The sequence below is a fragment of the Sorex araneus genome, chromosome 5 (genome assembly GCF_027595985.1).
Source record: "Sorex araneus isolate mSorAra2 chromosome 5, mSorAra2.pri, whole genome shotgun sequence".
In the NCBI taxonomy this organism is placed as follows: domain Eukaryota; kingdom Metazoa; phylum Chordata; class Mammalia; order Eulipotyphla; family Soricidae; genus Sorex; species Sorex araneus.
In genome coordinates, this window is record NC_073306.1 from 116,814,569 (window position 1) to 116,841,739 (window position 27,171).

At 51.3% G+C, this 27,171-nt stretch overlaps 1 protein-coding gene across 1 annotated transcript in view; it reads left to right on the forward strand.

Moving 5' to 3' along the window:
- Positions 1-11,695: 11,695 nt before the first annotated feature.
- Positions 11,696-27,171, forward strand: part of EFCAB8 (EF-hand calcium binding domain 8) — a 51,343-nt gene continuing 35,867 nt past the window's right edge. The window contains exons 1-6 of the mRNA XM_055139938.1: positions 11,696-11,808; positions 12,321-12,375; positions 17,536-17,701; positions 19,824-19,942; positions 21,298-21,401; positions 24,068-24,203. Coding sequence (XP_054995913.1) covers positions 11,696-11,808; positions 12,321-12,375; positions 17,536-17,701; positions 19,824-19,942; positions 21,298-21,401; positions 24,068-24,203 — 693 coding nt within the window. The remainder of the gene's footprint in view (positions 11,809-12,320; positions 12,376-17,535; positions 17,702-19,823; positions 19,943-21,297; positions 21,402-24,067; positions 24,204-27,171) is intronic.

The window sequence follows — 27,171 nt, forward strand, 5'->3', positions numbered from 1 at the left end:
CATTGATTTGTTTCTGGTGGTAGCTTGTCCTGAAATGTGTGTAGAAAGCAGATATTTTATGATAAAAATTGTGTAGTGCATGCTCTGTGTGGAATTCAGAGGAAAACCCAGATTCAGTGATTTACAATGCCAAAAAAAAAAAATGCAAGTAACTAGCCATTGTTCAAATAACAGTGGTGCTATTTCTCTTTTGTGGCCTTTTAGACTTTCGTTGCCCTCAAATTCCATTTTATCGGGAACCCATTTTCCACCTGGTCTTTCTTGACAGGGTTTTTTTCTACTTTAAACAGTTTCTAAATAAAATTCTGTATTTCAAGAGTGTCATGTCTTCTGAAATTTGTCTTGCCATGGGCATATGGTTTTAGGCTCAAATGGTAAGGTAGGGATGCGTGCACTGTTGGGAGTGATGCTTCCAAACCCTACACAGGTTTTTCAGGTATGCTCATTCCTAGGGATGCTTCGGGTTCTCCCTCTGATCCCCAGTTGCTCCTCCACCTCCCCGTTTGTGCCGTCTCCTGCTCTCGGGAAACCTCTCCTCAGAGATCTTAGGCTTGGCAGAGCCACGGTGAAGCCACCTTGGGCCATTTTTCCTCCCACAGAATGTTTTAGAGAAAGCAAAGGCAATCTGTAAAAGAAAACGAATACCATTTTCATTTTTCTATTTATAAAATTGTCTTTTAGGATTGGAGTTCAAAAAGAGACAGCAGCCTTTTCCAGTATGGAATAAAGTTAGACAGGAAAGCAGTTTTCTGTCAGCTGACCTGAAGACTTGGTTTTGACCAGGATTATACCTTCATTACTTATGGCTTCCTTAAAATGCGAAACACCACCTTTGAAAGAAATTCAGAGTCCTTATATGTTGGCACTTTTCAGGCGCGGTTGGGTACTTTGAGCCTGTTGGCCTGGCTGTCTGGGTTGAGGTCTGAGAAGTCTTCCCGGTGACTAATTCAGGTCAGATCATTGGTGCCACAAACTTGAACTTGCTGCCTGATTAGCTTGGCAAGTTCTTATGAGTGGAGGATTAGGAAGCAGCTGGATTTTCTGACTGGTTTCAGAGTTAGGGTCACTTGAGGTCCTCAAAGGGATGGTTCAGAATCACTGTGGGGGGCTTGTGTGATTCTATTTTTAAACTCCTTAATAGTTTGGGTCAGAAGATTGACTGTCTCTTTATTTTTGGTTTGTGGGCTACACCCAGCAATACTTTTTTTTTTTTCTTTTTGCGTCACACCCAGCTTTGCTCAGGGCTATTCCTGACTCTGCATTCAGGAATTACTCCTGGCGGTGCTCTGGGGACCACATGGGATGCTGGGGATTGAACCCTGGTCGGCCGCGTGCAAGGCAAACACCCTACCTACTATACTATATGTATTATAGCTCCAGCCCCACACCCAGCAACACTTGGGTTACTCTTAGCTCTGTACTCTGGGGTTACTCTTGGCGTTGCTCAGGGGGACCATATGGGATGCTGGAGATTGAACCCGGGTTGGCCTCATGCAAGACAAGCACCCTACCTGCTGTGCTATCTCTGAGGCCTCTGACAGTCTGTTTTAATATGTCCCTCAGCTGACCTGAACTTAAGCCCTCACTCCATGCCTGTATGTAGGAACCCTTGCAGGTTTCTTTTTGCTGCTTGCGCACGTGTGTGTGTGTGTGTGTGTGTGTGTGTGTGTGTGAGATGCAATAAGATGAGGGTAGTGGCCATAACTGGGCAGTGCTCTGGGTACTTTTCCCGCTTTGGCCCACCTTGTGAGTTCTGAGCTGATCTCTCAGGGGATGAGGTTTGCCAGACAGCCTCCTTCCCTGGTTTTTTGTTGGGATCAAAAATAAGCTGATGGATAAAAAGAACCAAACTGTTAGAGGCCCTGCAGGAGTTCTCCAGATCTCGACTGTTCATAGCAAAGCTTAGGGCAAGGTTTTGTTTCTGTGTTGGGCCATACCTGGCGGTGCTCAGGCCTTAACTCGTGACTCCACTCAGGGGTCACTTCTGGCAGGGCTCAGAAGACCATTTGCAGTACGGGGGATCGAGCCCCTGTCTGCCATTGAGCAGGCAAAGTGCCTTCCTTGCTGTACTGTCTCTCAGGACCAGAGAATTCAGGGTGTGATGTCTTAAAATAGGTTCTATTCTCTTATTTCTCCCATGAACTGATATTCCAGCTCCTTCCTAGTTTTGTTTTTGTTTTATTTTTGGGCCATATCCGGCTGTGCTCAGGGCTTACCCCTGGCTCTGCATACAGGAATCACTGCTGGCAGTGCTCAGGGGGCCACATGGGGTACTGGAGGCAGGATATGGGTTGGCCGTGTAGAAGACAGGTGCCCTTCCCGCTGTATGATCACCCCATCCTTTCTGTTTTCAGACTCATTTTCATCCCGTTTGTCCCAAGTGAGGTTATATCAGCATGCAAAGCAAATTCTCCACCGCTGAACTATGTACGTCCCGGCTCCCCACATTAATTTTAGGGATTTTGTTTTGAAGTGGGATGTTGTATGTAAGTGATCTTATTGTCCTATTAGCTGTTGTCTCATTGTATAAAGATAGTGCCAGCAAATGCAGAGTATTGCAAAATTAAGATAGTTGTTCATCTGACACTATATTACCACTTCTAATGGGAAGATCATTAAGTATTTGTTTTGTTTTGTTTGGGCACCACACCTGGCAGTGCTCAGGACTTGTTCTGGCTCTGTGCTCAGGGATTATTACTCTGGTGGGCTCAGGGGACCATATGGGGTACCAGGCATTGAACCTGGGTTGCCAGTGTGTAATCTGCTCTACCCTGGCCCCATCATTAAGTATTTTGGACTAAATTCAAGGCTAGATATAGGTAAATTATCCAACACCTAAGGTAACAGTGTCGGCTTTGAATTACTTTATTATTTTATTTTGCTTTTTGGGTCACACCCAGCAGTGTTCAGGGGTTACTCCTCCTGTTGCACTCAGGAACTACTCCTATGGGATGCCATGGATCAAACCCAGGTTGGTCCCATGCAAGGAAATTGCCCTGCCCACTGTACTATCACTCTGGCCCCTGAATTGCTTTTTACTTTGGTTTGTTTGGGGGCCATACCAGCAGGGCTCAGTGATCACTGTGGGTGTGCTTGGAGTGATGACCGGGTGCAGGGGATCGAACCTGGGCTGTTTGTAAGTCGGCTGGCTGACAAGGCAAGTGCCTTACTGTAGCTCTCTGGTTCTCGTTAGGTTTGTTTCCCAGCCTTCGGTGGAACTCCTTTTGTGACTTCTCCTGTGCTTCGCCAGAGTCCATGAACAGATGCCCTGAAAAGCCTCATGACGCCAATGATAATAGCTTGCCTGGCACGTGGGTCACTGTGGGCAGCTGAGAGTGGGAGTGACTGCTCAGAACCAAGTGCGGGGGAGCTGTGGCCAGGGGTTTGCCTCCCCAGTCACTGTTGCCCGGGAGAGAGGAATGTGCCATGCTTTGGGTTCCTACTCCCCCCTTAGAAGACAAAAGCGGGCGCTGGGCGATCGTTCCTCCTGGTGTTTGCTCAGGAGGCTGCTCCTTCCGGTGCAGGCACGGCAGGCAGAGGCTATTGGACAGCAAAGTGGCTGTAGGCGACTGGCCAGGTGCTTAGCAGCTGCCTGAAGGTTCCCTTTGGCTCTGTCTGAATTGGTGATGTGATTTTCCCAGTCCCTGGGGCCTGGGAGCATTTTGTCAAAGCTGTGTGTAGACAGCTCGTAATTTGGTTGTCTGGGTGACAGATGTAACCTTGCAGTCCGATTTACAGGCTGTTCCGTTTAGGACTTTAAGATACACATACACACACGTACATGCGTCTTCACTGTCACTGTCACTGTCATCCTATTGCTCATCGATTTGCTTGAGCGGGCACCAGTAACGTCTCTCATTGAGAGACTTATTGTTACTGTTTTTGGCATATCCAATACACCACGGGTAGCTTGCCAGGCTCTGCTGTGCGGGCTCGATACTCTCAGTAGCTTGCTGGGCTCTCCAAGAGGGGCGGAGGAATTGAACATGGGTCAGCCACGTGAAAGGCGAATGCCCTACCGCTGTGCTGTCGCTCCAGCCCACATGCGTCTTAAAATTTAAAAACTTAAAATGTTGGGGGCTGGAGCAATAGCACAGCGGGTAGGGCGTTTGCCTTGCACGCGGCCGACCCAGGTTTGATTCCCAGCATCCCATATGGTCCCCTGAGCACCGCCAGGGGTAATTCCTGAGTGCAGAGCCAGGAGTAACCCCTGTGCATCGCTGGGTGTGACCCCCCCCAAAAAAAAGCAAAAAAAAAAAAAAACCCAAAAAACTTAAAATGTCAACAACTGTGATACTTCCTTTGTATTTGAGGTCCTTCATGTAACATGGAAAGATCTTCATTGAAAGGTCCCTGCCAGTCCTGGACAGACTCATCTTTGTTTCGGGGCTACATCTGGCAGTGCTCAGAACTACTGCCAGCCTGGTGCTTATCTTGGGCTTGTGACTGACCACTTGAAACCAAAAAAAATTAGTCATCAAAACTTAGAACTTTGTAAAGCTATTATAAGGTTTGCATTGCAAGGTCATCCTGTTAGTCTGTAGTCCTGCAAGATGTCTTTCACGTGTTCTATTTTGTTACTTTCTTGCTTTACTAGAATATTTAGTACAGTCTCCAGAAATCGCTGGTGTGATAGGCTGGATGCCAGTAGCAAGGAGAGGAGAGGAATAGTTTTGTCTGTGATGTCTAACTTTTGGGGGCAGTAAACCAAAACCTTGAAATCTGTTCAATGAGACCGAGTTTGGAAACAGATGCATTTTTAAGGTATAGCCTTGACAGGTTTAAGGTTTAGCCTTGACAGGTGACCCATGAATTGCAGTGAAGGCTATCAAAGTTAAATCCAAGTCCAAGCATGCAAGAGGCAGATGGAATATGTACGTGTGGCTCGAGCCTTTCTGATCTTTACCAAAACGAGAGCGATAGTTCTGTCGTCAAGAGACCAGCATGGGCGGGAGTGAGCGCCAAAGGCCGAGCATAAATGGCATGTGGGAGGCTTGGGTTTGATCCCATCTCTGAATGCAGAGCTGGATTTGACCCGAAACTCCCCCAAATGAAGAAAAACTTTCATGGATGGGAGTTGAGACCAGGGTCTTCCACCAGGCCCTGCCTCTCCCCTCTGCCGAGCACAGAGTTTTGAGGATAAGGTTCCCCTTCTGTGCCAGACAAGGTTGCTTAGGTTAATTGGCACAGAGGAGAGCAGGCTTGAGTGGGAGAGTGCTCAGTTGTGACTGGTATTGCCTCTCAAGGCCAATTCCATCAGTTGAGGGACAGTGGATCTGAAGAAAAAGATAGTGTTTCCTAAGTGTTAGCTTCATAGCTCTTTCATGTGAGTTTTTTTTTTTTTTTTTTTTTTTTTTTAAATTTTTATTGAATCACTGTGAGATACACAGTTACAAAGTTGTTCATGGTTGAGTTTCAGCCATGCAGTTTCAGACACCCATCCCTTCACTAGTGCACATTACCCAACAACAGTGTCCAGTTTCCCTTCAAACTACCCCCTTGCTCCACCCCAGTGATCTACCTCGATGGAAGACATTTTTCTTTTTTCTCTCTCTTATCTTCCTTTTAGGTGTTGTTGTTTGCAATACTGGTAATGAAAGGGTATCATGCTCATCACTTTTCCTCCTTTCAGCATTTAGTTTTTGTCCAGAATGATCATTTCCACCTGTCATTGTCGTAGTGGTCCCTTCTCTGTCCTAACTGCACTCCCACTCCTGCGCTGTGGCAGGCTTCCCACTGTGGACCAGTCCTCTGGCCCTTGTTCCTACTGTATTCGGGTATTGTTTACATGCCATGTTTTGTTTTGTTTTAAATGTCCTGTAAACAAGTGTGGAACATAAAAAACTATGTCAGTCTTTCTCATTCTGACTGATTTCCTCAGCATAACACTCTCCATGTCCATCTACCTAGAAGCAAATTACATCTTTCATGTGAGTTTTTGAAAAATCATCATCATCATCATCATCCCGTTGATCGTTGATTTTCTTTTTTCTTTTTTTCTTTTTGGGTCACACTTGGCGATGCACAGGGGTTACCCCTGGCTCTGCACTCAGGAATTACCCCTGGTTGTGCTCAGGGGACCATATGGGATGCTGGGAATCGAACCTGGGTCGGCCGCGTGCAAGGCAAACGCCCTACCCGCTGTGCTATCACTCCAGCCCCAATTGTTGATTTTCTTGAGCGGTCTCAGTAACGGCTCCATTCCTCCTAGCCCTGAGATTTTAGCAGCCTCTCTTTACTTCCCACTGGTGCCGTATTGGAGGCTCTTTCAGCGTCAGGGGAATGAGACCCATCATTGTTACTGGTTTTGGCATACGAATACGCCACGGGGAGCTTGCCAGGCTCTCCCATGCGGGCAGGAAACTCTCGATAACCTGCCAGGTTTTCTGAGAGGGAGAACTAGGCTATACGATGTTGCACAGCCACTTTGCGGCTGGGCGTTTCTGGGAGCTTGGTTTTATAGTCTCTGGATGTTGACTGTTAATCTGCATGGCGCCGGGGGCAGTTTCTGGGTGTGACTGCTTAGCTACTGGAAAATGGGGGATCTGGGCAGAAGAGGCCCAGTCCCGATCTGAGCAGGCTTGGAGATCTCAGCCCAGGTCCTGCAAACCTGGGTTCCTCTGCCGGTTCCTTCATGTGTGAGGCTTGTCCGAACGTGTGGAGAGGAGCCTTGAACATGGCTGTGGCTGGGCTCCGGAGGTCTTCAACTGCCGGGGCTCTGCTTGGGGCGGGGAGGGAAATTCACCCACCCTCTCTGAGGGGCCCTGGTGAATAAATGAATAAATAAATAAAATTACCACTGAAAAATTGTAAAGTGCATTTTTGTTTTGCTTTACTTTTTGGTGGAGGGGGGTGTTTGGATCATACCCCGTGGTACTCTGGGACTGCCTCTGTGTTTAGGGGACCATATGCGGTGCTGGGAAATCAAACCAGCGCTGACCCAGTGTAAGACAAGTGCCTTAACCTGTACTCTGTCCCCGGTGGCCTGAGTGTTAAAAATGTCTTGATTTCAGGGCTGGAGAGAGCGGAGGGCATGCTTTGGTGCGGGGTGCTCAGGTGGTGCAATCCCTGAGCACCACTGGGAGCCACAGAAGCTGGCTCATTGCTCCCTGCCCCAGAGTTGTGAAAAGTTTGGCCGTAAGAGGAGGTGAGGCTGTGACAGAAAGAGCAGCTGCTTCTGGCGTGCCTGGCTCACCCCACAGGCTGCGGGGAGGGGGAGCTCCCCTAGTCCTGCCATCCCGAGCGCCTGCACTGCTGTACGACCATCTGAACTCGGGCATCCTGCTTCCTGTTTTTGTTCCTGTTCTTTATTTTTTTCTTTTTTCTTTTTTGGGTCACACCTGGCGATGCACAGGGATTACTCCTGGCTCTGCACTCAAGAATTACTCCTGGCGGTGCTCAGGGGACCATATGGGATGCTGGGAATCGAACCCGGCTGCGTGCAAGGCAAACGCCCTACCCGCTGTGCTATCACTCCAGCCCCACCTGTTCTTTATTTTGAAGTACTGTATCTCACCACAGAATTGTTGTCATCACATAATAACTTTCTGGTTTTGGGTCACTTGCCGTGATGCCCAGGGATTGCTCTTGGCTCTCAATTTAGGAATTATTCCTGGCCGTGCGTGGGGGAGCATATGGGTTGCCAGGGATTGAACCTGGGTCTCCTGTATGCAAGGCGAGTGCCCTACTCACTGTGCTATTGCACCAGTCTCACATCACATTTCAGCTCTCAGTGGCAACAGAATAGAGCTTCACGTAATGACTCAACTCCACTTTTCTGCAAAAAAAAAAAAAAATTTAGTATAAAATTTGCGACAATAATGTGAAATTCAGTGGTTTTGAAGATACGACGGACCTCAGGATTATCTGGACTTTAGCATCCTAAAGGTTTCTCTTAAAGTGAGTTAAGCATTGATTGTGTGATTGCTGATTTTACTCTAAAAGTGTTTATCTTTGGTGAATAAATACATTCTTTTTGTTTTGTTCCATTTTTTATTATTTTGCAGTACCTGGATGTGCTTAGGGGACCATATGGGGTGCTGGGGATCAAACCCAAGTCAGCTGTGTGCAAGGAAAGGGTCTAACCACATGTACTGTATCTCTGGCCCCTAAAACCAGAGTATTTTAAAAATACATACCCTTCTAGTTTATAATTGGTGCTTTAGCCAAACTGATGGAAGTTTGACTAAAACTTCTGCTCCTCCTACCTTTTCGTTGAGTTGCTGTTTTTAGTTTTCTATAGACAAGGCTAAACCCTTGTCTCCATCCTGTCACTGTCACTGTCATCCCGTTGATCATCGATTTTGCCTGAGCGGGCACCAGTAACGTCTCCATCTTGAGACTTGTTATTACTGTTTTTGGCATATCGAATACGCCATGGGGAACTTGCCAGGCTCTGTCGATACTCTCGGTAGCTTGCCGGGCTTTCCGAGAGGGGCGAAGGAATCGAACATGGGTCGGCTGCGTGCAAGGCAAACGCCCTACCGCTGTGCTATTGCCCCAGCCCTCCATCCTTGATACAATGGAGAAAACATTTTTCTTGATTTGGATTTGGGAGAATGTTGCATTTGGGCGACAGTTGACATATGGTCACGTTTAGGACACTATGGAATCATTTAGCTACCTTTTTTTCTGTAGGGGTTTAGGGGGCTGGAGGGGCTTAGGGGGCCTTTGGGGCACTTTTGGTAATACTCCGCCAACTAGGCAGGACAGACCAATGCTCAGATATGGCAGTGCTGGAAACTCTCAGGGTTATGCCTGGTGGTACTTAGGGCCATTCAGTGCTGGGGATTGAACTTGGGATCCTGTACCTGCAGGGCACATGCCCGACCCCCAAGCTATCTCTTTGGCCTCTGGTGGAGCATGAGGATCTGGGATCCCTGTCTCCAGGGAGATGTCGTCTGGAGATGGGCCTGGTCCACTTCCCCCCGTGTTGTACCTCGAGACAACGTTGAACAGTGCTGCTTTTCTTCCAGGCTGGCTGGCATCAGTGCCACCCTGCAAGCCTTCCTCTAGGGCTCCGGGCTCAGAGGACAGTTCAGTCAGTTTGGCTATTGGAAGCAGCCGCGCCTTTCTCTGCCCACCTGTGGGAGCCCGCTGGAGCTCTGGGTTCAACGAGCCCCGCTTTGATTAGAATTCTTGGCAGCGTCCGGCTTCCAGGAACGTGCCCCCTCCCCTGGATGGTGTGCCCTCCACCAGTGACTCGCCACCTCGTGCTCGTCTTTGCTCGGTCTGCGTGGGCAGACCTGTCGCTGCTGCACATCCAGCATCATCAGTGGAAAGAAGGTTGCGTGGGGAAACAGCTTGTTTGAATGGGATCCCAGGTCTTCTGTGTTTGCCACAGAAGGAACGGTCCCGGGGGCCTGGTTCCGACCGCGCCGCTCTGCACTTGGGCGGACGCCGCTGAGTTCTTTGTGGTGGCACAGATGGGACCACTTTGGACATCGGGACAAGTCACCAAGGTGTCTCAGCTGAGTTTGAAGTTGAACATGGGCAACGCCTCTATCAAAGCTAGCCCACGTGGGTAATGGGAGAGAAACTTAGGCAGGATGAATGAGGATGTGGGGTTCAAGTTGTCTCCAAAACATTGGACCTCTGGGCCCCAACATTAGCCTGATAGCCGAGGCAGGAACAGAGAGTCTCTCTCGCCCAGATCCAGGACAACTAGGACTGCTCTGGGCCTTCTTACCAATGCATCACTCAGCCGGCCATGGGCCTCCCATCTGCCCTAGGTACCCTTCCTAGTGGCTGCTCCAAATGTCCCTGCCCCTCCTCCCCACCTCCGAAAGATGTGGCTTCCCCAGTCTTTTGGTCCTGATTCTGATTGTTTTATTTTTTTATTTTTTGCTTTTTGTGTCACACCCGGCGATGCACAGGGATTACTCCTGGCTGTATACTCAGGAACCACCCCTGGCGGTGCTCAGGGGACCATATAGGATGCTGGGATTCCAACCCGGGTCGGCCTCGTGCAAGGCAAACGCCCTACCTGCTGTGCTATCACACCAGCCCCGTGTTTTTTTTTTTTTTTTTTTGGAGCCATACCTGGCGGTGCTCAGAGCTTACTCTGGACTCTGCACTCGGGTCACTCCTGGCAGGGTTCAGTGGGTCATAAGGGTGCTGGTGAGCATCAAACCCAGGTCAGCTACATGCCTGGCAAGTGCCCTACCCAGGGTACTGTTATCTCCAGCCTGCTGGGTATTTTTTGTTTCTGTTCTTGGGTTTTTGGGCCACACCCAGTGATGCTCAAGAGTTACTCCTGTTCTGAGTCTCATCCGGGGCACCCCGGAGTGGGGCAGGTGAGCCCACCACCTGCCCAAACAGCCCTGGCTGCCGGAAAACTCCAGAGCCCAATTGCCACCATGCTCCTGGCTGATCTCCACAGGCTCGGAGCAAGCCTCATCCATGAGAATGAATCTGCTGAAAAACTCAGGTTTGTGGATTTTGTGACTGAAATCTCCAGGTTCTCTCAGAGTGGGATGGGCGACCTACCCCCACCCCCCTGTTCTCTCAGAGCCTGGCAGTCACACCCAGGAACTGCCTCTGGCTCCATGTAACAGCCATGATCCAGGGACTCACAAATGCATCTTGGAAGAGAGCCACAAACCGCAGAGATGCCTTCGGACCCCAGAGTCACTGTCTAGTTAAAGATTTAACTGCAGCTGCATCACCCCCTTTAAAATCTTAAAGTTCCTTGAGTCACATTTCATGCTGTATGCCACTGATGTACCAAGAGTAGCGCATTTGATGGGGTTGTACAGTGGAAGGCATCTGACCTCGATCAAACTAAAGGATTAGCACACGAGGCCCAACCTTTACAACACATTAGTCATCTCTTATACAGGGGCTTCATGGCTCCAGGGTGAGATGCAACAATCTTCACACACTTTCCTCTAAGGAAACATTTTTGGTCACTTTTGGCACTTATTATCCATAACAAGCAAAATAAAATAAATTATTTAGGACCTGCTTTTGGGGGAGGCTTGGGTAGTGGTGGGAAAACTCTAAATGACGGTGGTGGGAAGGTGTGATGTTGGGGGCATTGGTGTTAGTGAATGTAATAAATTATTGTGAATCTTTATAAAAACGTTATAAAAATAAAATTAAAGAATTATTCCTGGCTCAGGGGGGCATATGGGATGCTGGGGATTGGTGTTGGAATAGTGAATGTAATAAATTATTGTGAATCTTTATAAAAACGTTATAAAAATAAAACAAAAGAATTACTCCTGGCTCAGGGGGGCATATGGGATGCTGGGGATTGAACCTAGATCAGCTGTTTGCGAGGCAAGTGCTCTACCTGCTGTGCTGTGTCTCAGGCCCACTGGGAATTTCCGTTTCCATGACGCCCAGCATCGTAGGCACAGGACCTCCACCCCTGCAGGCCCCTGGTACCCGTCTTGGCCCTGGCTCTCCCCTCCGGTGGCCTGGTTCTTGGCTTCTGATGCTTGCCCTTGGCAGTCTGCTTCTCTGCGGCCCTCCGTCCATGTCTTGCCGTGACGCAGCTTGGTAGGGCCCCGTGGCCAGTCCCCAGCGCTGCTGCTCCTCCGCTGTCCCTTGGTCTCAGCTGAGTTCTCATGATTCTGTTCAGACTCCCCGGTGAGGTGCAGGGTTCTACATTCTGTTTCCAGTCTCCCCTCTCTCTCCCTGTTCTTCCCGCTCCCCTCACGGCCCCCCACGAGGGCTGTGGTCAGACGAGATGGCTCATTCTCTCTGTCCGCTGCGGACGTCCAAGACTTGCCCCTTTGAGGGCCCACCTCCTGCTCGCCTCGATCGGCCCTTGCATTCGTGCTGGTGGGACTTCCCGACGAGGTAGGACCTGCAGATCCTTGTGTGGATGTGCCACCGACCCCGTGGGAACAGGCTCTTGTCTTCCAGAGCCCGGGGCCCTGCTCTCACCTTCCCTTCGAGTCTCAGCGTGTCACAGGGGGACGGACGGGGCAGCTCCGCCTTTCTCAGCACACCCTTGACATTTTGGCCACGTGCCTGTCCCCTGAATCGTGGTCTGACTGCGGCATGACCACCTGAGCCCCTAAGTCTGAAAAGCGGGGTCTGAAGCTGGGGGGCTTGGTGGCTGAGATGCTCTAAGGCTTCGTAGGGCTGGTGGGGAGGCGGCTCCCGGGTGCGAGAGAGGGCCTGGCTGTGTGCTGGAGCAGCCCCCAAAACCAAAGGGGTGCCTAGCAACCGTGTGCTGGGAGTGGCCATGGCAGGTGGTCTGACCCCTGACCCCTGACCCCTGACCCCTGACCCTCCCAGGACCCAGCTTAGCCTTACTGAAGTGCTTTACAAGGATGGGAGTTAAGGCCACTCCTTCCCCACTCTAGGTCCAAACCTTTCCCGCCTCCGGGAGATGTGAGAGAGGACACTCCAGCCGAGAAGGTAAGAAAACTCCCAGAGCCGGGGAGGAAAGGGCAGCCCAGACAGCCTCGCAGTAGAGACGTGCCTGCCGTTTGCCAGACTCTTTCCGGGCTTCATACGCAACATCTGACCTCTGATATCAGTACTTGTATGTTTATGCACATAGTAAATGCTTATGTAGTATATACTTACATGTGCACACACAAACACACACAAACTTTTTTTTTTCTTTTTGGGTCACACCTGGCAATGCACAGGTGTAACTCCTGGCTCTGCACTCAGGAATTATCCCTGGCAGTGCTCAGGGGACCATATGGGATGCTGGGAATTGAACCCCGGTCAGCTGCCTGCAAGGTAAATGCCCTACCCACTGTGCTATCACTCTAGCCCCTATATATATAGTCTTTCTTTGGGGACATACCTGTGCTCAGAGGTTACTCAAAATGGGGCTCGGGGGACCCTCGGGTGCCAGGGCTGAAAGCTGGGTCGGCTGCGTGTAAGACGGTGCCTTGATCCCTGTATTCTCTCTCTGGCTACCTGAGTGTTTTTGAACACCCGCCATGGCACTGTGGGCATTTGGGGCCCCCCCCAGTGATGCTCAGTGTGCCAGCCTTTCAGTTTGGTGCTTGTGCCCGGTGCTTGAGGGCCTCCAGGGACATGCCTGTCATGCTTGGGGGCTAGATCCTCGTGGTATCAAGGATCCAAATGAAGGTCCCCCATGTGCTAAAGTACGCTCTGCCACTGCCCTATATGGTCATTACTATAATTGTGATTTTTAGGCCACATTCAGTGGTGCTGAGGGGTCACTCCTGGCTCTTGGCTCCAGAGTGACCCCTTGGCAGTGCTCAGGGGACCATCTAGGGTTTGGCCACGTGCATCCCTATACTATTGCTCTGGGTTCCTGGAAGCTCAATGTTATTATTCTTTAATTTGTACCTGGGGGCCTCTCAAGCAGTGTCAGATGCCACCAGGGGTCACCACAGTTGTACTTGAGGGAGTATGCAGTGCCAGGAATCGAACCCGGGGCCTCTGCATGACAGGCATGCACTCCAGCCTGTGAGCTCTCTCCCCAACCCAGCCTCATCAGTTTTTACTTTATTTTTTGGTTTTGGGGCCACACCAGTAATGCTCAGGGTTTACTCCTGGCTCTGTGTTCAGGAACTACTCCCAATGGTGCTTGGGAACCATATGGGATGCCGGGGATTGAACCTGGTTGGCTCTGTGAACGGTAAACGTCCTCTCGGTCGTACGAGTGCTCTGACCTCCTATATTAATTTTAATTTTTTAATTTTTTTAATTTTTATTTTATCACCATGTGGAAAGTTACAAAGTTCTCAGGTTTATGTCTCAGTTATACAATATTCAAACACCATCCCTTCACCAGTGCCCATATTCCACCACCAAAATCCCCAGTATACCCCCCGCCCCTGCCCCCCAACCCCAACTGTATAACTGATGAATTTCACTTCATTTTCTCTTTACCTTGATTACCTTCCATATTTCAACACAAAAATCACTATTGGTTGTGGGAGTTTCCCCCAGACAAGACAGCCCTACTAAGGAAGCATTTGATAATTAGTTTTTCATTAAAAGATTGTATGTTTTCAATTTTTAGAAAAGGTCGCGCGGCCATGGGCGCGCAGTTTGGATGTGTCCCAGTCCCGCATCCTGGAGCTGTGTTAGTTGCTGCTCAGTGTCGCCAGGGCTCCATCTGGAGAAGGTGTGGTGGCTGCACCTCCTCCGTCCGGATCCCCAATGTTGCTGGCCCCGATTCAGGTCTGGAGCATTCTCCGGCCGCGTTGCTCACCAGAATGCCTGGCTGCTTCTCTGTTGAATGTGGCAAGATGGCGCCGAGGGTGCTATATTAATTTTAAGGGGAAATCGAGAGTAAGGGCTTTAATAAAAGGTTTTCTTTTTTTTTTTTCTTCTTTTGGGTCACACCTGGCAATGCACAGGGGCTACTCCTGGCTCTGTACTCAGGAATTACCCCTGGCGGTGCTCAGGGGACCATATGGATGCTGGGAATCGAACCCTGGCCGACTGTGTGCAAGGCAAATGCCCTACCCACTGTGCTATTGCTCCAGCCCCTAATAGAAGCTCTTTTAATTGAGGGACCGGGATTTACAATCCTGTTAATTACACTTATCCGAGCCCTGTTCCAGTGCCACCCCCACCACGGTGTGCTCACTTCTCTCCACCAGTGTCCCAAGGACCCCCTTCTCCCCTGCCCCGGTGGAAGCCCCTATATAAGGTGGAAGCTTAGTTTTGGCGGAAAAAAATCTTCAGTTCCAAAGACTTTGGGCATTTGTGTTCCCTTACTGTTTCTTTTTCTTCTTTTCAATTTTGGGGCCACACGTGACAGTGCTCATGGCTCACTCCTGGCTCTGTGCTCAGGGATCATGCCTAGTGGGCTCCGGGGACCTTATGGGGTGCTGGGGATTCAACTCGGGTTGGCCACAGGCAAGGCACACGCCCGACCTGCTGTGCTCTCAGCTCCCTTTACTGGATCCTCTATAAGGGTCTCTATATCCTACATATGGGAAAAAACTTTATTTATTTATTTATTTATTTATTTATTTATTCTCTTGTGGTCACACCCAGCGATGCACAGGGGTTACTCCTGGCTCATGCACTCAGGAATCACTCCTAGCGGTGCTCAGGGGACCATACAGGATGCTGGGAATCGAACCCAGGTTGGCTGCATGCAAGGCAAAAGCCCTACCCGCTGTGCTATTGCTCCAGCCCTAGAAAACATTATTTTATTGTGGAGGTGGTGATACCTTCCAACATACAGAGAAATAGAGTGAAACTGAAATGCCACGAAGTCATAAATGAATCTGAATAAATTGATAAAGTAAATTTTTTTCTGGAAAACTTACCTTTAAAAAACAAGTTCATAAATTAAAATTTAATATTATAAATAATTATTTGCTAATACATTGAAAAAATTTTATTTTATTTTTTGGGCACACCTGGCGATGTTCAGGGCTTGCTTCTGCTGCTGCACTCAGGGATCGCTCCTAGCAGGGCTCTGTGAACCACCACAGGGGGTGTCGGTGATCTAACTGGCTTGGCTGCATTCAGGCAAGAGCCCTACCTGCTGTACTATCACTTCAGCACCCCAAATTTAAAATTTGCATGAAACTGATAAAAACTGCAAATGTAAAATTTATTGAGGAGAGAGAATTAAAAATTTAAAGCAAAAATCAGCATATGTCTATATCTTTATATTTTATTTTTTGACTTTTTTGGCTCACATCCTCCTCTGTCCCTCTCGGAGAGCCTGGCAAGCTACCGAGAGTATCTTGTCTGCACGGTAGACCCTGGCAAGCTATCTGTGACGTATTCAATATGCCAAAAACAGTAACACCAAGTCTCACAATGGAGACGTTACTGGTGCCCGCTCGAGCAAATCGATGGGCAATGGGATGACAGTGGATCACACCCAGCGATGCTCAGGTGTTACTTCTGGTGCTCCTCAGAGGACCATATGGGATGCTGGGGATCAAACCAGGGTTGGCTGCTGCAAGGCAAACACGTTAACCACTATGTTATTTCTCTGGCCCTGTGAAAGCTTTTTTAATAGTGAAAAAATAAAGGATTTAATATCCAATCTTACTGATTTTTTATACAGATGGCACATAAATTTCTAACAGTTTTCCTCTAGAAAAAAATTATTTTGGCTTTGGGGCCACACTTGGTGCTCAGGGGCTATTCCTGGCTCGATGCTTGGGGTCACTCTTGGCAGTGCTCAGCAGGTTATGGGGCACTGGAGATGGAACTCAGGCCCCCTGCGTGTAGTCTATGGTCAGCCGTCTCTTCACTCCATGGGCATATATTTTTGTTTTGTTTTTTGAAATCTTAAAATTTAATTTTCATAAAGTTGTTCACAATAATTGATTACGTTCAATATTTCAACACCAATCCCACCACCATTACACCTTCTCACCACCATTATTTTGAAGTTTCCCATCACCACTCAAGCCTGCCCCACGGCAGATGCTAGATGATTTATTTTGTGTTGCTTGTTATGAATAATGTAAGATGTCTGTAAGGGTCTATCTCACAGTGACTCAACAAAAAAGCAAAAGGGAAAAAAAAAGGATGAGATTGTAGAATCCCTCCTTCCTCCCTCCCTCCCTCCTTCCCTTCTTGCCCCCAGAGATGCTCAAGGCTTACTCCTGGTGGGACTCAGGGACTATATTGGAAGCTGGTATTGGACTTGGGTTGATTGCATGCAAGACAAGTGCCCTACCCACTGTACTACCCAGCCCCATGTTAGCACTTTCAAGATTCTTCTTTCCTGTATACATCTTTCCTTGCTCTACCTTTTGGCAGTTTGACTAAGTGTTTTTGACGGACTGAGGCACAGAGCACCTTGTCTCAGGGAGCACTGCTCAATGTCATCTCCTAATTTGTGGCTGATGTCTTTCTATTTTTTTTTTCCTTTTGGATCACACCCGGCGATGCACAGGGGTTACTCCTGGCTCTGCACTCAGGAATTACTCCTGGCCGTGCTCAGGGGACCATATGGGATGCTGGGATGCTGGGAATTGAACCCTGGTTGGCCATGTGCAAGATAAACGCCCTACCGTCTGTACTATCACTCCAGCCCTCAGCTGATGTCTTTAGGGGAGGTAGCCTTTGATAATCTGAGTCTTTTTATGATCGGAAGCATTGATCACTATCACTGTGTCCAGGTCAGTCACAGAGTGTCTGCGGAGAGGAGGCCTTGTTGGGGGCAGCAGGGGCGGCAGGCTCTTGGGGGTTTTGGATGGGAAGCGCTCAGCTCCGGCTACCAGAGGCCGTGGTCTGAGCTGAATGTCGACGCACCCTGAGTGCAGATCTACATGGTGTGCAGGTGAGAGTGGTGTGCTTACGTAGAGGTGAGCTGGGTGCCGGGTGCAGATACACATGCTGACTTCTGGAGGATGTCAGGTCCTGTGGCACTCGGGCAATTCCTGGCTCCGTGCTCAGGTGTGATTGCTGACAGTGTTTGGGGGTTGGACGTGGTGCTGGAGACTCGGCCTGAGGTTGGCTGCACGCAGGGCAAGTGCCTTCACCCCTGGACTGTCTTCTTTTGGCCCGAGGCTTGTCTTCCAGTGCTGTGTGCTTGGAAAGGCGCGGAAAGGCGGTGCTCTCTCTCTCGGGCGCAGTTTCTGCTAGCCGTTTTTGTTTCAGCTGTTCACCCCAACTGGATTCCAGGAGAAAGTCTCTGCTGACGCTTTCATCCCCAGTCTCACGCCCAGCCAGATGGTGGAATTACAGCAGGAGTATTCCTGGCTGACTGAGCTGCCGCTGGACGAGATGGAGAAAATGTTCGAGACCTACGCGAATGCAGATGGAGGTAAGCCGTCTCCTCTCCAGCCGTGGGTCCCGGCTGCTGTGCTGAGCTGTGAGTCTGGGAGGGGAGGCTGGGAGGGAGGAGAGCTCCTCCCCTGTACACCCCAAACCCCCAGGTGTTTCTGCCTGCAGCTGGCCCAGCATCCCCACGGCATCCTAGTGTCCTCTTGGCTCGCAAGTCCAGGGACATCACGGGACATGGCCTGGAGGTGACAGGCTGGAGGGAAACCAAGAACTAGATGTGGGGGACTGTTGGACCTGGGGGATGCTCTTGGCATGGTCCCTGGGGTGGCTTTGGGGTGCCAGTGTACAAGGATGTGAGGAGTGAGGGGTGTGGCCACTGGAGCAAGAGCCTGAGGCAGATAGGTGGAGGAGAGGCCCTCAGGCCATGATGGGGATCCCAGAAAGCCGGAAGAGGTTTTCTTTTTAATTTTTTTAAAATTTTATTTTAGTGATAGCAGAGCAGGTAGGACGTTTGCGTTGCACATAGCCAACCTGGGTTCAATTCCTCTGCCACTCTCGGAGAGCTCAGCAAGCTACTGAGAGTATCTTGCCCACATGCCAGAGCCTGGCAAGCTACCCGTAGCGTATTCGATATGTCAAAAACAGTAACAAGTCTCACAATGGAGACGTTACTGGTGTCTGTTCGAGCAAATCGATGAGCATCAGGATGACAGTGATACAGTGATACAATTTTATTGTATCACCATGAGATACAGTTACAAAGTTTTCGTGTTTGAGATTCATTCATAACAGTCATCGAACACCCATCCTCCAAGTGCACATTTTCCACCACCAGTGTCCCCGGCATCCCCTCCATCCCAGTCCACACCCTGCCTCTCTGGCAGACAATTTCCCCAATACTCTCTCTCTACTTTTCTGGCATTATGTTTTACCTAACTTTTCTCACCACCATTCAAGCCTGCCTGCCGGGGCAGATGCTGGATAGTTTATTTTCCATTGCTCATTGTGAATATCACGAGAGTTCGTGCTTACGGTTGTGTGCTTCTGGAATCCTAGATTGCAAGTGGTTGGGTTCCAGAGACATCTCTGTAGGGCACTAATCCCTTTGGGGATTCAACTAGATGTCTCTGGACCAGGGCTGTTGGTGCACTAAGATGTGCCCGGAGGCAGATTGTGGGCCTGACAGCCAGGGTGCAGAGTGGACAGAGAGCCGGGGAGGGACAGCCTGGAGCCTGGAAGAGGCTTTCAGAGCACTTAGGGTGGGTTTGTTTTAGCCTTGGGGCAACAGTGGGCTTCTCCCAGCTTAGTTCCCGGTAATCACTCCTGGGGTGCTCGGGGCCTGCATAGTAATGGGGGACCGAACCTGCTGCTCTAGCGTGCCAGGCACGTGCTCAGCCTGCTGGGCTGTGAAGCTCATTTAAGAACTGCTCTTTCTGGACATCCCGACGGGGAGGTGACCCCCTGGGGAGACATAGCCCCTGGAGCCCACAAAACCCTTTCCAGGAGAGTGTTTCTCCTGGAAACACTCCCCTCTCCTCTGCACCCCATGGCGTCTTCCCTTCAACACGCTTTTCCTGTTCTCTGTAGTATCTTTAAAAGATGTATTTGGGGCCTGGAGCGATAGCACAGCTGGTAGGGTGCTTGCCTTGCATATGGCCAACCCGGGTTTGATCCCCGGCATCCCATAGGGTTCCCCCAGCACCGCCAGGAGTAATTCCTGAGTGCAGCATCAGGAGTAACTCCTGTGCATCACCGGGTGTGACCCAAAAATTTTAAAAAAATGTACTTTTAGGGGCTGGAGAGAGTACACGGGTTAAGGTGCTTGCCTTGTCTTGCGGCTGACCTGGGTTTGATCTCCAGTGTCCCATATGGTCCCCCAAGCTCCACCAGGAGTGATCCCTGAGTCCACAGAGCTAGGAATAAGCCCTGAGCACCACAGGTGTGCCTCCCCAAACCAAATAAAGATTCATTCTAACCTCACCCTTGGTGTGGTGAATCGCTTCATGGCTGTGGGGTGATGGAGTGTGAACGGGTGGGATGTGGAATAGCAGCTGGCCAGCGTGATTCTTCATGTTCCCCCCACTTGGAGCTTAGACCCCCCCTCAAGAGCCCAGACAGGGTGGGTACTGGGTACCTAGAGGTACGCCGTGCTCCTCTCTCAGGCTTGGACAGGAAGATGTTCGTCAAGGGCACCAAGAAGGTCCTGGGCCATATGACCGATGACAGGCTGCATGTGCTCTTCCTCAAGGTGGACACGGACTGCGACGGCATCATCACCTGGGTGAGAAGAGCACACACAGTGTTAGGTCTTGGCGGGGAGGTGTTGGGTAGGTTTCGGGATGGGGGGAGTGCCTCTGATTTAGCACAGCACAGAGTGCTCCCAGCACTTGTGAGACCCAACAGCTTCCTGTAGATTCTGGGGTGCCTATTGGGTAGAGCGAAATCTTTTTGCTTATTTTTGGTGGGGGCAGGGGGTGCACCACAACTGTCTGTGCTCAGGGCTTGCTCCTGGCTCTGTGCTCTGGGACCACTGCTGACCAGGCTTAGCAGACCTTATGGGGTACTGGGGATTGAACCTGGTTCAGTCATGTGTCGTGTCCAAGGCAAACACCTGGCCTGCTGTAACCCATTCTCATTGAGGATGCTTACATATCTATGTTCACAAGGGGGTGTTGACCTGTAGTTTTATTCATTTATTTTAATTTTTGTGGTGGTCACACCCAGGGGTGTTCAGGCCTAACTTTTGGCTCTGCACTCAGGGATCACTCCTGGCAGGCTTAGGATCATATGGGATGCTGGGGGTCGAACCCAGGTTGGCTGTGTGCAAGGCAAGTACCTGCTGTACTATCGCTAGTACCTGCTATACTATCACTCTGGCCCCTGTAGTTTCATTTTTCAGAAATCACAACAATCTTTTTTTTTTTTTGGGCTTTTTTAGTTATATCTGGTGATGCTCAGGTTTTTTTTCTGGCTCTGAACTCAGGAATCACTCCTGGCAGTGCTCAGGGACCATGTGGGATGCTGGGAATTGAACCCCAGTCAGCTGCTTGCAAAGCAAATGCCCTACTCACTGTACTATCTTTCTGGCCCCACAATGGTCTTTTTTTTTTTTTCTTTTTGGATCACACCTTGCAATGCACAGGGGTTACTCCTGGCTCTGCACTCAGGAACTACTCCTGGCGCTGCTTGGGGGACCATATGGGATGCTGGAAATGGAACCTGGGTCAGCCGCGTGCAAGGCAAACGCCCTACCCGCTGTGCTATCACTCCAGCCCCACTGGTCTTTCTTAATAACTTCTAGTTTCTTGGTAGAGCTTCCAGGGGTGGCCCACCTGGGCCTTGGCCCTACTTTAATGAGGCCATTCAATCGAATGTCCAGTGGCTCTCGTGGCCTGACTTCGGATCCCGCTCAGTCCTGACCTTGGTATCTGGGCTTGGGAAACTTCTCAGTCATGACTCAGGCCTCAGGATTTTGGTCCACCAAGAGGGAGTAAATAGGTTTCAGCGCTCGGGGCCCTGGGTGTTGCTGCTCTGGGCTTAGGAACCTGCACAGACGCAGGTGGGAGACGGGCGGCCGGGAAGCCCCCAGCACGGACTGTTGGCTCAGAGCCTCCTGCTTCCCCCCTCCCGAGGCAGGAGGAGTACGTGGACTATGTGATGCGGGAGTTCCAGGGGAAGGAGACGAAGAGGAGGAGCCAGTACCGCCTGCGCTTCCAGCTGCCCATGAAGATCATCCCCCAGTAAGAAGCCTCGGGGAGGGCTGAGGGGGCCATAGCCGTGGCCTGGGCCGGCTTCAGACCCAGCCCTGGGCCACGTCCTATCTGTCCCCCACCCCTCCAAATCCCCAAGGAGGAAGAGTGTCCCTGTGAACCCACTCTGGCCTCCTGAGCTGGGTGGCCTGTAGCCCCTCACGCCCTTCCCTGAGCCCACCCGGGTGTCTGCCCTCCCCCCCACCCCACGGGACCCTGAGGACACACTGAGCAGTCCTCAAGAAGCCTGGGGTCCGCTGAAGATGATGGTGTAACGGGAACCACAAGTGGGTGCGTAAACGGTGTTGGCCGACTTCACTGCGCAGTAAATGAATGCGCAGTAGACAGAGGGTGGAAGGCTTGATGGTCACACATTGTGCCCTAAATTCTTGGCTTGATGTCACCTGGTCAGTGCTGCCATCGTTCTCTGACCAGTTGACCTTTTTCCAAGAAGGTGTAAAGGGGCCTGAATCCAATTCTCAAGAAGCTTTTCTTTAAAAAAAAAAAAGATTTTTAAAAATTAATAGTTGAATAGGCATCTATAATTCTATTTGTAAATCACTCTTCTTAGTAAAAAGGAAGCTTTTTTGTTCTCTGTATTGTAGCCTGAGAGCAGTTCCAGCTTGGTGGAGAAAAGAATCAAATCATACTTAATTACTTCCCGGAGGAAAGGGCAACTTTGCTCAGGGGTTACTCCTGGCTCTGCACTCAGGAATTACCCCTGGCGGTGCTCAGGGGACCATATGGGATGCTGGGAATCGAACCTGAGTCGGCCGCTTGCAAGGCAATATGCCCTCCCCGCTGTGCTATTGCTCCAGCCCCGGAAAGGGTAACCTCGCAAAGCTGGCAGCCCTCGGCCCAGGGTGCGGCTCCCGGTGAGCACTTGCCTTGCAGGTGTGAGGTCTGGGTTGAGTTCCGGCCCCATGGCTTCCCTGAGCGCTACTGGGAGTAACCCCCTGAGTGACTGGGTGTCCGTGCACCCCCACCCCCATAAGGCACTCTGTGACCTTTCCTGTGCCTCTGCCAGGCCCCCCAAAGGCAATAGCCCCTGAGGGGCCACCGCACAGAGAAGGCTGCTGGTGCCTCCGGGGACATTCCCTGGGCCCTCAGCATGGCTGGGAGCCATTCCCACGCAGCCAAGGAAGACTGATAAAACAGAAAATGAAAGAAGGTTGTTAGCAAAAGACCCCAGTTCTCATTGCCCCCTACCATCCTCCCGGGAGGGCGTGGACTCTGTTTGGTGGTGAAAGTGCTTCCTCTGGCAGCTCCACGTTGGCTTGTTTCGTCGGCCGCTGCCAGTACGGTTGGTGGAGCACCCGACCCAGGTCAGCGGCCACAGTGCCCACAGCCAGCCCAGGCTTCTCAGGCTGCCCCTGTGAGTGAGCACACATGGGCGACTGAGTCCTCTGTGTACACACATGCTTGGGGCGACTGAGCTGTCCATGTCCATGCGCGCTTGGGGCGATTGAGCCACCCATGTCCATGTGTGCTTGGGTGACTGAATCATCCATGTCCATACATGTTCAGGGAAACTGAGCTTTCTGTGTACACATGTGCTCAGGACGACTGAGCCGTCTGTGTGCACGCATGCTCGGGGCAACTGAGCTGTCCATGTGCATGCATGCTTGGGACGACTGAGCCGTCATGTCCATGTGTGCTTGGGTGACCGAGTCATCTGTGTCCATGCGTGTTCAGGGCGACTGAGCCATCCGTGTGCACACGTGCTCAGGGCAACTGAACCGTTGTGTCCATGCGTGCTTGGGACCACTGAGCCGTCCATGTACGTGCATGCTTGGGGTGACTGAGTCATCCGTGTTCATGTGTGTTCAGGGCAACTGAGCTGTCTATGTACATGCATGCTTGGGGCTACTGAGCCATCCGTGTCCATGCATGCTTGGGGCGACTGAGCCATCCATGTCCATGCATGCTTGGGGCGACTGAGCCATCTGTGTGTACTCGTTCTTGGGTGATTGAGCAATCTGTGTCCATGTGTGCTCAGGGCTACTGAGCCGTCTGTTTCCATGCATGCTTGGGACACCTGAACCATCCGTGTGCATGTGTGCTTGGGGCAACTGAGCCATCTGTGTCCATGTATGTTTGGGTGACTGAGTCATCCGTGTCCATGTGTTTTCAGGGCAACTGAGTCATCTATGTGTACGCATGCTCAGGGCAACTGAGCCATCTGTGTCCATGTGTGTTCGGGTGACTGAGTCATCCGTGTCCATGTGTGTTCAGGGCAACTGAGTCATCTATGTGCACGCATGCTCAGGGCAACTGAGCCATCTGTGTCCATGTGTGTTCGGGTGACTGAGTCATCCGTGTCCATGTGTGTTCAGGGCAACTGAGTCATCTATGTGCACGCATGCTCAGGGCGACTGAGCCATCTGTGTTCCATGTGTGCTCGGGGTGACTAAGTCATCTGTGTGCACGTGTGCTTAGGGCGACTGAGCTGTCTGTGTCCATGCGTGCGTGGGGTGACTGAGCCTCCGTGTCCAGATGTGCTCGGGGCGACTGAGCCGTCCTTGTGTGTGTGTGTGCTGGGGACTGATTCCTCGTGCGCGTGTATGCTCGGACTAGCTCTGATCTTGTCGCCAGCCTTGCTCCTCGGCGCCGGCGGTTCCCACTGGCTCAGGGCTCTCCTCTGTGCCCTCCCGCAGAAGCCACCGCTGTGAGATCGTGAAGGTGCAGTACTTCGTCCCCCGCCTCAAGAAGTTTGGCTGCTTCGTCACCGTCACCAAGGACGGCTGCCTGGAGACCTGGTCTGAGAGCTTTATACTGATCAGCTCCTTCAGGGTGAGTGGGGTGCCCGGACGCAGGCGTTGGGGGTGCCTGCCTGCACCGTCTCGGCTCCCGGGGCCGAGAATGTCCTGTGTCCCTGTCATCAGCAAGGTGCCTCCCGGTGTCTGTTCCTCGTGGGCGCCCGCAGCCTGGCCGCTCATCTCAGTGGCTGTCCTCGTCATCACCAGCCTCCTCTCCCTCCCCTGCCGCCCCAGCCTGTCACCAAGCCCTGCTGCTTTGGAACCCTTGCCTGTACCAGGCTGCGAGCCCTAGAGGTTCTGAGGGTGGAGCTGTGGGCCTGACTACCCGGCTGAGTCCAGCTCTGAAGCACGGGTTCCTCATCTGTCAGAGGTCTCTTTCCCTTTGACCCACGTTCATTTATTTGTTTGCTTATTGTTTGGGGGCCATCGAATCTGGGTCATCCATGTGCAAGGCAAACGCCCTCTCTGCCGCACTATCTCTCTGGCCCCTCTGACCCATGTTTAACCCGAGATTCCTTTGTTTGTTTTCGGGTCACATCCGGTGATGCGCAGGGGTGCTATCTCGGCCCCTGAAGCTGAGATTCTGTTCATCCTTGCTACCTGGTTGCCTCAGTGTCCCTTCAGGGAGAGCCACGGCGGACAGACCTGGGCTTTCTCCCTGGAGGATCTGCTTGGGCCTTTTCTGCATGCCTGCTTGTGGAAAGCTTTGGGTCTGGGGGGGCCTGGTCTTCGCTCCCCAGCTACCCCAGACAGTCTCAGAAAACCCCTCCAGGCTCCCATATTCCCATGGGAGGTTTAGGATCCCTTGTGTATCCTCAGTGGGGCTCACCATCTCTGGCCTGCACTCACTGTCCCCACCACGAGGGGGAGCCCAAGACACAGCACAGGCCACATTCCCTGGGGCTCTCATTCTGATGGCCTGGCTTGCCCTGTGTCCACTCCTGCCATCCCTTTGTTTTGTTTTTGGGTGCTGGGTGGTGGTGAATGGTCCTCACCAGGCAGTGCTCAGGGCTTACTCCTGGATTTATGCTCAGGGATCAATTCCTGGCAGTGCTCAGGGGACTAGATGGGGTACTGGGGATTGAACCCAGGTCAGCTACGGGCAAGACAAGGGCCCTACGCTCTGTGCTATCTCTCTGCCCCCTCACTAGCCCTTCTCAGTGTCTACAGAGAGGAGCAGCCTGTAAGCCCAGGGGTGGGAATAGCAGGTACTTGGACCCCAGGCTCCAGGCCAAGCTTGCCTCCTTCACTGCAGTTCTTACCCTCTTCTTGCTTCAGTTCAAAGTCCCTGGCCCTCAGCTGCCCCTTTACTCAGTGTCCACCCTGGCCGAGTCCTGTCTAACTGGCCTTGCCTCCCCGCCCGACGCAGCCATTCATTTCTGCTGGCCAGCTGTCCTTCCTGGAACACTCCCCCGCCTTCCCACAGGGCCCCCGCTCCAAGAGTTGGGGGGCAAGACTGGCAGAGGAGCGTGAAAGGGCCCCTGGGCTGTCTGAACCCCCAAGAGTGCCCACCAGTGCGTTTCGATCCTTCACTCTCGCCCCCTGGAGGCTGGTCCCTCACTCACGAGCCTCTGTGGCCAGGTGAGACCTGCAGATGAGAAACACGAATCCAAGTCAGGCAGCCAGCAAAAGCAAGAGCAACGCTTGGTGTCTGTGACGTCTCAATAAAATCAAGGTGGGAGAGATTCAGACTCCCAATGGATGGACAGTGGGGGTGGGTTTAAGCTTCCTCCCCCGGAGGCAGCTTCAATTTGGGGGGACGCTCTTCCGTGGAGAGCCCGTACTGATATTCCCTGACCGCCCTCCCCTTGGCCCCCACTGTTTTTGGTTACTATTTTTGGGTCATACCTGGTGGCTCTGTGCTCAGGGATTGCTCCTAGCAGGGCTGGGACCCTGTGTTGCTAGGGCTCGAGCCTGGGTCACTGTGTGCAAGGCGTACTATTGCTCTGGCCTCTTAGCCTCCATTTTTAAACACTGGAAGCAGATCCAGAGGCGGTTCCTTCTGCCACACGTGCAGCCCGGCTTGTTTTGTTGGGGTCTCCATGGACTCAGCCCCGTCTCCTGGACTCTCTGGCTGTGGCCGCCTCCCCCACCCGCTCTCCTAGGGTCCTGGTGGGCACTGCCATGGAGGCGTTTCGGAGGCAGACCCGGGATCACATGCCAAGCATGTCCAAGACTTTGATGAGCTTGTCAAACTGCTCTAAAAAAGGGATTGTGGGACCTGGGTTCCATCCCCCAATATCCCCTATGGTGTCCCAAGTCCACGAGGGTCAAGCACAGAGCTCGGAAAAATCCTTGAGCATCACTGGGTATGACCCCTAAACAACAACAACAACAACAACAACAACTAAAAAAAAACCCAAAAACTAAAAAGTAAAAAAGAAAATAAAATTAAGAAGAGTTGTGAGTTTCTCCAGACTCTAATATCTGGAATTTTGGAGTTCCAGGAGCATGTGGCTGCTCTCTCGGCTGCGCGACATCTTATGCTATTCATAACAAGCAATACAAAAGGGAATATGGGGAGATGGTCTGCCACAGAGACAGGGGGAGGGGTGGGACGGGGGAGATACTGGGGTTCTTGGTGGTGGGAAATGTGCACTGGTGGACGGTTGGGTGATGGATCATTGTATGACTGAAACTTAAACAGGAAAGCTTTGTAACTGTATCTCACAGTGATTATAATAGCACTATAGCACTGTCATCCTGTTGCTCATTGACTTATGTGAGCGGGCACCAGTCTCCCATTTTTTTTTTTTGAGACTTGCTGTTACTGTTTTTTGGCATATCAATTACGCCACGGGTAGCTTGCCAGGCTCTGCCGTGCGGGTGAAATACTTTTGGTAGCTTGCCAGGCTCTCCGAGAGGGGTGGAGGATTCGAACCCGAGTCGGCCGCATGCAAGGCAAATGCCCTACCACTGTGCTATCGCTCCAGCCCATAATAATCATAATAATAAAAATAATGAAAAATAAATTGAAAAAAAGAAGGGTTGTGAGGATAGGG